Source organism: Cibotium barometz, chromosome 3 (genome assembly GCF_041138505.1).
Source record: "Cibotium barometz isolate CiBa-2024 chromosome 3, ASM4113850v1, whole genome shotgun sequence".
Lineage (NCBI taxonomy): Eukaryota > Viridiplantae > Streptophyta > Polypodiopsida > Cyatheales > Cibotiaceae > Cibotium > Cibotium barometz.
The window spans coordinates 29,744,383-29,755,870 of record NC_141048.1 but is presented as its reverse complement, the minus strand read 5'-3'; the positions used below and the strand labels follow the sequence as shown (position 1 = coordinate 29,755,870).

Here is an 11,488-nt window from a genome sequence, read left to right as displayed (position 1 = left end):
TGCAATCATTGGCACCTGATAATGTAAGAATTTGTATTATAAGATTTTTTTCTCTTCTGTATAATTTCTTAATAACCACCATGATAAAGAAAACTAAAATCCCCTTAAAATATCTTTAGCAATGTAGAGCATGAAATTTTATTTTGTTATATGAGTAATCATATATGTGGAGCATGGAATTTTATTTTGTTATATGAGTAATTATATCCCAAATTTTTACCCTATTTTTAAATTGTTAAAGTTTTCAAATTTCTTAAGGTCATATTTTTGGGTCATTTTGAAAAATCCTTTACTCATGAGCAAAATATTTGTTTGCAATTTGTTAAAATCCACCTTTATCAATGCTAAATGTTTCTCCTTAGTGGGTAAAATTACCCTTTCAAATATGTAATCCTTTTGTTAAAATCCACCTTTATCAATGCCAAATGTTTCTCCTTAGTGGGTAAAAATACCCTTTTAAATATGTAATACTTTTATATATGTATATTATGTATATGTATATGTATATGTATATGTATATGTATATGTATATTATGTATATGTATGTGCATATGCATATGTATATGTATATATGATTATCATCTTCAAAAACAAAAACATGATCAAAATTAATTATTCCCTTGCAAACTATTTGCTAAAAAGACTTATATATGTTGGTAGTGAAATATTTCATGTTGAAACGATAGCATTATATTAAATTCTTTTAGGAAAACGTATTCTCTTTAATGTAAGAAGAATAAGAATATTATTTGTGGAACACTCAATCACAAGGCCAAATATGTATTGGAACAAGATTGGCCGAATAATTTATTGAGGGGAAAAGAAGGGTTTCAGATGACTAAATTTAGAGGTAACTTCTTGCAAGGGTCGCATTATCGGCAAGCATGGCCTTGAACCAAAGGGCTGACTTCCTTTGATATCTGTTAAACTCATCATCCATGAAGTGGATGCCCACCCTTATTTGCAATCCAAGGTTAAATTCAAATCCATCAATCAAGGACCATGCAAATGCACCCTTCACATTGGCACCTTCACTGCAACAACAAGGATAAAAAAGACACAAAGAATTAGATGCAATTCAAACTAGTGATTTCAAAAGGATCATCATCAAGGGGAAATTTTTTCATATGAATATTTAATGTTAGGTACAATGTCTACACATTTCCAAAGGCGCAAAGGCCAATTGAGAGGGATGAGTCTTATTGAAAGATTCATAACCATACTTGGACATTATTTTAGGGGGATGCATTATTGAAAGATCCTTTACAATATCTAGAGATATCACTATTTTTTTTCACAAGATATATTGATGCATATTTCATTTATTTTGTTTTCTACAAAAATCAAAAAATGGGGGTTATTATCAAGGGAACCTACAATTTAGAATTTGTGAGCAAAGTAGTTTTCTCGGATATGTAAGAATGCTGAATTTCAACTTTTAAGACAATATTAGATAATTTGAGAAAAATCTCATACTTTGGGAATTACCTTTTCAACATAATTTTGGCCATATCTTGAGCATATTAACTCAGACATTATAGATTTAGATCCTACTCTTCAAGATCTTTCCAATGATATGTCACATGATGGGGTTTTGACAAAAGCTTGGATAGGTTCACCATGATCCCATTTTTCAAATGGGAATGGGATTTTTTCCAAATTATCTAATATGGTGTTTTTTCTTTTTTTTTGAAAATAGATATATATGTATATATATATATATAATTTATAATTTATAAATAACCTTTACAAAAAGTTCAGAGAGGCCCTTGGCCAAAGATTTTATCTCCTTTTGGCCTTCCCTTAAGGATTTAGTTTGGAATATCTATATTAGAGGCATTCAACTCTGGCTTCTTGGATAAGGACCTTAAGAATTTCAACTTTTCTAAAGGGTGGTATTTTTCTTTAGGAAAAAAACAAGACGCAGAGCTAGGTTGTGGGGAAAAAAAAAATAGTATGTCTATCCTTGGTTTAAGTATCAACAAAGACCAATTAAAAGAACAAGGTTAATTAAATCCCCTAAATAAATTCAACGAAGAATTAATTTAAAGAATGATTTTAAGTTAGCCCTAGAAGTAATTTCAGGGGTTACTCTTGTCATTAGGCTAAAATAGGGTAGTTAGGTGGTATTTAATTACTTAATTGCTTGGCTCAGCTGGTCGTAGTAGGTTTGGAAAAATTCGACTCTCTGGTCATCGTTCAAATTGTCATCATCGTCGGACACATATTCGATTCCCCAACCTGAAAAATAAAAATAAAATCAATTATCATGAAAGAAGTATGGTTTTTTTTAATGTTAAATCTAATTTTTTAGTACCTATTTCTGTAATGTAAGTCGGAAAATTATTGTAGCGAAATTTAATGTACTCTACAGTCTTGCGAATGCACCACGGCACAGCGTAGTCGTGAGTCCCCTGCACAAATACCCCCCAAAAAAAAAATCCAAAATGAAATAATCCTTTAATTTTTCCGTTAAAAATCCTCCAAATAATTTAGAAAAGAATTCATAACGTTAAGAAAAAAAAAGGGAAAAAAAAAAGGAGAAGATAAATGACCACTCCGATTGCTTCTCCATCTCGATAGCCTGTCCGACAAAAAGGGCGGCGGAAAAAAAAAAGTGATTAGTCGGCTTAATTACTGTATTTCATGAGAGAGTATAACAATGAGTCCATGCTAATGGATTGGATTATTAAGTCGGCTTAAAATTAATGTATTTCATGAAAGAGTATAACAATGAGTGCTTCATAAATAAACGAGTAAGTGCAAAGTTAAGAATTATCATGCACCTTAATTTATGAGTATAACAATAAGTACATGCCAATGGATTGGATTATTAAGTATAAATAATAAATGAGTAAATGCAAAGTTAAGAATTATCATGCACCTTAATTTATGTTACCTTACCTTAGTATATCTAATAGAAGTGTGAAAATGTGATCATAGATTCTCAATCTACAATAATATTGTAGATTTTCTTTTAATGGTATGTTACCAGTTGTGGCAGCTTGGGGGTCGAGGTAGTAGCTCCGAATATCAGGATAATCCTCTTCGTAGTAATTGTAATCGTAGACGTAGAACGCCGTGACAATGTTCAACCCAAGGAAATCCATTGAGCCATTCACTTTGGCAATTTGCTCACTTGTGAATGTGGGCAACCTACTGCCTGCATACTCTTTCATGGAATTTGGGTAGTCCCCAAGTAGTATTGGATCCAAAAACCTAAAATGACAAGATCTACAGTTATCCCTAAACCTTATTGGCATCATTCATACATATGTACATACCAATCCATGCACCGTATATGCACAAACATGTATGAACACCACATATATACATACTATCGATGATGTCCACACAATACATAACTCTTACATGTACAAATTATTCATACACATTGATAAAAGACATGCATAGGCATATCTACAAAGAGATATCATAACCCACATACATGTGTTTGCAACCATAATGGCAGCATGTTGTTAATGCACTGTCTGAAAATGTTGAAGCACCACATAAAGTTGATGTATGGTACGTTGATTCAGGTGCTTCGAACCACATGACAAGTCATGGGGAGTGATTCAAGGAGATGAAAAACCTTGAAAGACCAGGTATTGTGGAAACAGGGGATGACACTGCTCATCCAATTGCCCATGTTGGAGATGTGCCATTGTCTATGCAGGACATCTGGCAAAGTGAAGTACCTTGCAGATGTACTTCATGTTCCGAATATAACAAAGAATCTGGTTTCAGTTGGAGCAGGGTTTGCAGGCTCGGTTTAACCCTGATGGTGGTTGTTATGTTGAAGACTTTAAAGACAAGTGCAGGTTGGTTGCAAAAGGCAACAGAGTGGGCAGAATGTTTACATTGAATGTAAACATGCCTGAAGTGAATGTTTACATTGAATGTAAACATGCGTGAAGTGAGTGCTGCAATGTTTGCAAATGGTTCAGGAATTGTTGCAGACACAGACATCTGGCATAAAAGAATTGGACATGTGAATGTGCAGAGAATGAAGTCTATGCAGACTAAAGGAATTGTGACAGGACTGCCAAAGTTTAAAGTTGAAGGTATGCAGAAAATATGTGAAACATGCCAATTTGGAAAGCAAACAAAGCATGTATTTCCACGTGAGAGAAATGTGAGCAGAAATGCACTAGATGTTGTGCATTCAGATGTATGGGGTCCTACGAAGACCATGTCTATGGGAGGCTGCAGGTATTATGTGACATTTATTGATGACCACACAAGGAAAGTGTGGGTATACTTCATGAAGGAGAAGAGTGAGGTGTTCACTCATTTTCAAAATTTCAGAGTTATGGTTGAAAAGCAAACAGGGAAACATGTAAAGTGCCTAAGGTCAGATGGAGGGGGAGAGTACTTCTCCAATGAGTTCTCTGAATTTTTACAGAAGAATGGTATTCAAAGATAGTTTACATGCAGATACACTCCGCAGCAAAATGGAGTTGCTGAGCGGAAAAACAGGCACATTGCTGAGATTGCGCGAGCATTGATGGGAGAGAAGAATATGCCGCATAGCTATTGGGCTGAGGCTGTTTCTACAGTAGTTTACATCATGAACATGACTCCAACTGCAGCCATACATGATGTAACTCCAGAGGAGAGGTTTACTGGCAGAAAAACTGATTTGTCTCATCTGAAAGTCTTTGGATGCATTGCATATGTGCATGTGACAGATGAGCTGAGAACTAAGCTGGATCCAAAAGCTGAAAAATGTGTGTTTATTGGGTATTCCCTTTAGCAAAAGGGATACAGGTGCTATAACCCTGCTACACGTGAGTTGAGGGTAAGCAGGGATGTTGTTTTTGATGAGATGAGCAGCTGGTATGCTGCTGAAAAAGAAGCTGTTGCTGATGTGAGTGGAAATGTGGTTGCACAGAATGCAAGTCAGCAATCATAGTCTTTGAGTGGACCAAGAGAGTCCTCATCTAGTGGTTCAGTTTTGATAGACCATCGAGTGGCAGGCTGCATCATAATACCAGTCCTGCAAATGTGATTAGTACATCACATAAAGGCAAAGAGAAAGTGGTTGAGCCCCTTAGTATGCTTGACATTTCTGCAGGTATTCTCATATTGATGGAGAGTCTAGTGGCTCAGAGATGAGCCTTGATGAGGATCTTGGGATACCAGCTACTACTATGAGAACACCTGGTGTAAAGAAGGCTATGGAAGCCATGAATGCAAAGCTGCGAAGATCTGGGAGAGTGAAGAATCCTGTGCAGAGGTTTTCATGTGATGGTTATGTGGCACATCACTATGCATACATGGCAAAAGTTGTGCAGGTTGTAGAGCCCACATGCATTGATGAGGCTGTTGGAAATGTGTGTTGGGATAAAGCTATGGATGAGGAGATGGATGCACTATATGGAAATGAGACTTGGGATTTAGTGCAATTGCCTGAAGGCAAGAAAGCCATTGGATGCAAGTGGGTGTACAAAGTAAAACATAATAGTGATGGAAGCATAAGCAGGTACAAGGCTAGATTGGTAGCCAAAGGATATGTGCAGACATATGGCATTGATTATGAGGAAACTTTCAGCCCAATTGCCAAGATGGCAATAGTGAGAGTTGTGATAGCAGTGGCTGCGTCAAAGCAATGGTCTTTACATCAGATGGATGTAAAGAATGCATTCTTGCATGGGGATTTGCAGGAAGAGGTGTATATGTTGCAGCCACCTGGTTATGAGGATGTGAGTCACCCCGAGTATGTTTGCAGGTTGAAGAAAGCCTTGTATGGCTTAAAACAAGCACCAAGGGCATGGGCTAACAAGATTTCTGAATATCTTGTCACTATTGGCTTTCATGTAGCCAATGCAGATTTCTCGCTGTATGTGAGACACAGTGATAGAGGGGTTGTGCTTGTTGTCATCTATGTAGATGACCTGATCATTACGCGGGACCATGATGCAGAGATCTTTGATGTAAAGATCTTGCTTAGACAGAAGTTTGAGATGAAGGATCTGGGGGAGCTCAGATATTTCTTGGGCATTGAGGTGATTAGGTCACCACATGGTATTGGATTACTGCAGAGACAGTATGGCTTAGACATGTTGTCCAAGTATGGTATGACAAGCTGTAAGCCTTTCTCAGTGCCATTGGATCAGAATGGCAAGTTGAGTGCAGATTCAGGAGAGATTTTGGAGGATCCTACTATGTATAGGCGCACAGTAGGAAGCTTGATCTACATGACGATCACCAGGCCAGATTTGAGCTATGCTGTTGGGTTGGTGATTCAGTCTATACAGGTTCCTCAGAAGCCGTATTTGGATGCATTGAGACACATACTGAGGTACGTGAGGTCTACTTTGCATTGTGGACTATTTTATGAAACTGGGACAGAGATATGTGTACATGGGTACACAGATGCTGATTGGGCTGGCAGTATCTCAGATAAAAGATCTACTAGTGGCTTCATGTTTTCTTTAGGGAGTGCTGCTATAACTTGGAGCAGCAAGAAGTAGCCTACAGTTGCTCTATCCAGTACAGGGCCGAGTACAGAGGTGCTGCTATGGCAGCATGTGAGGTAGCTTGGTTGAGAAAGCTACTTGCAGATTTGGGTCTATCAGTGTGGATAGACAAGTTATCATTTTCTGTGACAACATTAGCAGTATACAGTTGGCCAAGAACCCAATTTTTCATGCTCGCACAAAGCATATAGAGGTCCACTACCATTTTGTCAGAGAGAAGGTTTTGGCCGGAGACGTTGGCCTTGTTTATGTCAGCACACAGGATCACGTCGCTGACATCTTCACCAAAGCATTGGGTACAGAGAAGCTCTGCAGATTCAAGGCTTCGCTTGGTGTACATGAGATGGAGTTGAGCTCGAGGGAGAGTGTTGAGATATCGAGCTCATCTAGTGAGGCGGTGGACACTGATGACCCGCCTGGGGGATAGGCCCCACACTTACACCACTGGCATGGTTGGTGAGATCATGGGTGATATGCGGCCAGTGGGATGACAGGCTGTGTGACAGCTATTCTAGAGACTGGCATAGTTATAGCGCCAGCTCATTTAGTTGGGTTCACACTATAGAGAACCCTAGTATGTATTTGGTTGAGTACCTTTTCATATTGTGTGAACTCTTATCTTTGTATGTGGTGTGTTGAGTGTTGTGTGAAGAAGAAGAAGATTTTCAGCCTCTCACCTTGTGTGTTCTCTTTTAGAGTTTTGTGAGTGTGTGTGTGCTTGCAAGAGCTCAAGCTCTCTTCTCCCCTGCATCTTTTCAGTAAGCATGCATGAATATATATGTATGCATATATATACATACACACATGTGCACGTAAACATGCATAATTATATAAATGTATACATACATACACACATGCATATAAAAGTAAAGCATCTTTATGCACATATTAAAAAGTACTCACATATGCACATGATACATTCACACAAACACTCACTCACATGCATAAATTCAATATATACATGCACCTGTTTATTTACATATACGAATAGCTTATAAAACACACATTCACACACATGCATAAATTCAATAGTTTATTTACATATACAAACATGCATGTGGTAACTGTTGATATACTTGTGCCTATATATACTTTGGACTATAGTTTAAGGCCATAACACATATTAAAAACTATACATGTGCATACTTACACATATACAACATGAGAGTTAAAACATGTTGTGTGAGTGGTGTGATGTGTATGTGTGCATAAACTTAGACATACACACATGAATGTGTTGAAAATAAAATAATATGTAGGGATCCCAACAAAATATGATTGCATACCATCCAAGGAGAAAATCAGTACACCTTTGAGCAGCATCAAGATCTGCTGTGGTGTTTGTCAATGGCTCAAACCACCTATGCCATAGCGCTATACCAATACTTCCATTTTGAGCTTCCTATAATCGTATATTCATAAAAGATAAGTCTTGGAGAGATGACCTTATGAAGTCTTCAAAGTTCACTATTGGGGAATGTAAGTATGGCATTTCCACTTCTTACCTGATAGTATGTTCTGTAAATGCTTACTGCCTCTGCATGAGCTAGAAGCATATTGTGCCCAACAATGTAGGGCTCTGTTCCTGAGTTGCCTTCCCAGCATGCTCCATAACCTTTGACCCCGGATGTGCATCTCCCAGGGGGGTTTTGCTTTGTGGCATACCCAAGGCCTGCATAGTCATTAGCCTCATCAAAAGTAATCCAATACTTGACTCGATCGCCGAAAGCATTGAAACAGGTGTTGGCATAGTTGGCAAAGTCTTCTCTGCAAAACCACAACAAGAATACTCTACTCAGATTTTGTACACAATACACCTCATGTGTGAGTGTGTGTGGGTGTGTGTGTGTGTGTGTGTGTGTGTACATTTACATTTACACCTACACATATATATACTTATAAGTATGTATGTATTCACATGTGTGTGTGTGTGTGTGTACATATGTAAATATACATAGATACATGTATGTATTCACGCATGTGTGTGTGTGTGTGTGTGTGTACATATGTATATATACATATATACATGTATGTATATGTGAATACACATACACCTACACACGTATGCAAACACATGTAAATCTAGCCCATAAATATATCCCTGTCCTCTCTCTCTCCATCTCTCTCCACACACACACACACACACACATACATGTGTGTGTGTGTGTGTGTGTGTGTGTGTAGAGAGAGAGAGAGAGAGAGAGAGTGAGTGAGTGAGAGATACATATACATACATACATGCATGTATGTATGTATGTAAGTGTGTATGTATGTATGTGTGTATATGTTTATGTATGTGTGTATATGTTTATGTATATCTATGTATGTATGTATGTATGTAAGTGTGTATGTATGTATGTGTGTATATGTTTATGTATATCTATGTATGTATGTGTGTGTATATATATATATATGCATGTATGTATGTAGGTAAGTATGTGTATGTACATGTATATGTATACATATATGTGTATTTATACATACGTACATGTGTGTGTGTGTGTGTAGAGAGAGAGAGGGAGAGGGAGAGGATGAGAGAGGGGATATACATTTATGGGCTCAAATTCTACAAAAAGGATGTCCATAACTTTTTTCCTTGAATCTTCACACTAAGATATAATTTTCAATTAGCCACCAAAATTTGACACTTACATGTATGTGGAATTCAATGGTCCACCATAGGTATTATCAAGTACATAAGGGTGGTCCTGAGTCCACAGGGTAACAAAAAGCTCGAGACCTGGTTTCAATTGAAAAATAATAATCCCACTACTCTCATGCATGAATATCAAGAAAATCCTTACGAAACCCCTTTTGCATTCTAAAAACCTCAAAATGCTTCTACATCAATGATTACCTTGATCTAAAGCATCATTGATCACTTCATTGTAATGTGCAATAGCAACTTCATTCACCTCCCCATTGCCATCTAGAATGGTGTATTACAAGATATGTAAGTGCAAATGTTGTTATACAAATTAGAGGTATAGAAGGTCTTAGAGAGTGACTCCACATGAAGTGTACAAAGCTTACTAGGGTATATTCGAGACCATGCAAGCGACATGCGATACGCATTCATCCCAAGGTCAACCATGAGTTTGTGATCTTCCTACAACCATGTAAACGGTGATGCTCAATTCCACATCAAACATGACAATATTACAAGGGTGTATTAATGGACGTTGCATTGCAAGGGTACTAAACATGACAATGCAAGGGTGTATTGGAATATTTGTGGCAAATGCATTGCCACAATTCCAATGTACTCCCCATTGCCATCCCAAAGATCACTTAAGAGAAAAATGGCCACACCGTGATGAAGCTTACCCTGTTCCTTCACCTTAATTAAGCCCATACTAGGTAACATGTGGATTGCATCTAATAATTCAAATCAAAGTAATATATGCAAGGGATCAATCTGGAGGGCACTCATAAAGAGTTAAAAAAACTGGAACTTACTAAGTGAGAGCATAGAGCATTTTACCTTGTACCGGTAGTAGCTGTCGCCACATTCTCCCGGGATTGAGCCATCAAGAGAGGCTCCTGCCATCAAATCTAAAGTCCATCAGACTCATTAAAAACACTAATTAAGCCTTGGCCTTGAATCTGCAATGAAATGTCAAAATCATACACTGATGTGCGTGATGCAGCGTACATGGTTAGGCATCATGTTCTCCAGTTTCAATTAGCTTCAGAAAGTATGCATGGGTTAAGGTTCCTTGTATGCATGGCATTCATGGGGTGAGAGAGATTACAAAATTGAGATTAGTCTTGAAAGGTTAATTACTCTACGGCACCTGTGACGGTTCTAGCAAACTGGTCCCATATATTCAAGCTCTTGCCATCGATGAGCTCGGCCCCTTCATGCTGTGTGGGCACAGAACCAGAATGTTAGCACCACAATATTGCAATGATTGACAATAATAAAGCCAAAGGGCGGTAGGAAAACCCCCCTTTGAAGAGAGGGATTAGTGCATGAAGATTGAGGATTAGAGAGACGGATTAGTGCACGGAGACCTTCATGGAAGAGGTGATGGCGCCAAAGAGGAAGCCATGGGGGAAGCTGGAGCGGGTGACGCCAGTGCCATTGGGGAAGAGGTCACTGTAATTATCATCTGATGATGATGATTTGATGGCAATGGAGGACGCAGAGGTGCAGAGAGAAAGAGAGCTGAAAGCAAGCAGCAAAGAGGTCAGCTGCGCCAGCAGGCGTCGACGAAGAGTCTGCATGGCGTCGAAGGTGGCGGGCGTTGAGCGATCATGAGAGCTAAGTGTGGTGGGTATATAAAGGCTGTTTTACTGTCTACTTCTATCGTTATGCTTTATCTGCATGTGCGTTGATGCCTGCGTAAACGTGCAGACCGTGGGCTTTCGCTCACGAGGATCCCAACGTTATCTGGTGCCCTCATCAACGTGTCCCTTCCTCTCCGCCATATCGATTTCTCGCCTGCATAAGCTCAGGAATCAGTAAGTAGCTCCTCAGAACCTGCGTACCACTATTAGTACCAGTGCTCACATGTTTTTCAGCAGTGTTCACAGAAAACCTGCAAAGTATCTACACTGGACCTGCAATATATTTCCTATACTTTGTATGGGTGAGCATCTAGGAGGGGTAAGGTACAAAGGTGCAAGTTTGTTTTAGGGCCTAGAAGGTGTAAAATCTAGCAGGCTTGCATGTGTCATGCATAAAATAGATAGCATGTGTGGAACATGGAAAAAGGCTAGCTAGCTGCAAAGATATAAAAAGATGAACGTTAACAAAGACCTATACATACGTCTGCATCTTTTGAATAAAATAAGGGTCCTTCAATGAAGGTTGTATCATACTCTCATGTCCTAATTATCATTACATGTTAAACTCAACTAATCGCCTTGCTTAATAGTTTTCACTATGATCTTTGCTATACAATTCCATCCTAGCTAGATCATCCAACCAAATTCTTTCAACAAACCTTTCCCCTTTCCAACCCTCCCCCTTACATTAAAAAGGCCCTTGAAGTCTT

The 11,488-nt window shown here is 38.5% G+C and overlaps 1 protein-coding gene across 1 annotated transcript; it reads right to left on the bottom strand.

Moving 5' to 3' along the window:
* Nucleotides 1–663: 663 nt before the first annotated feature.
* Nucleotides 664–10,748, bottom strand: LOC147639919 (beta-glucosidase 34-like). The gene is made up of 13 exons (XM_086775291.1): nucleotides 10,503–10,748; nucleotides 10,283–10,352; nucleotides 9,970–10,028; nucleotides 9,519–9,594; nucleotides 9,343–9,414; nucleotides 9,138–9,225; nucleotides 7,991–8,252; nucleotides 7,772–7,887; nucleotides 2,993–3,219; nucleotides 2,556–2,584; nucleotides 2,318–2,414; nucleotides 2,139–2,241; nucleotides 664–1,034 (listed from the first exon to the last, which is right to left on the bottom strand). The coding sequence occupies exons 1-13, from the start codon at nucleotides 10,713–10,715 to the stop codon at nucleotides 845–847; spliced, it is 1,602 nt and encodes a 533-aa protein (XP_086631417.1). The 5' UTR covers nucleotides 10,716–10,748; the 3' UTR covers nucleotides 664–844.
* Between the last annotated feature and the right edge of the window lie 740 nt (nucleotides 10,749–11,488).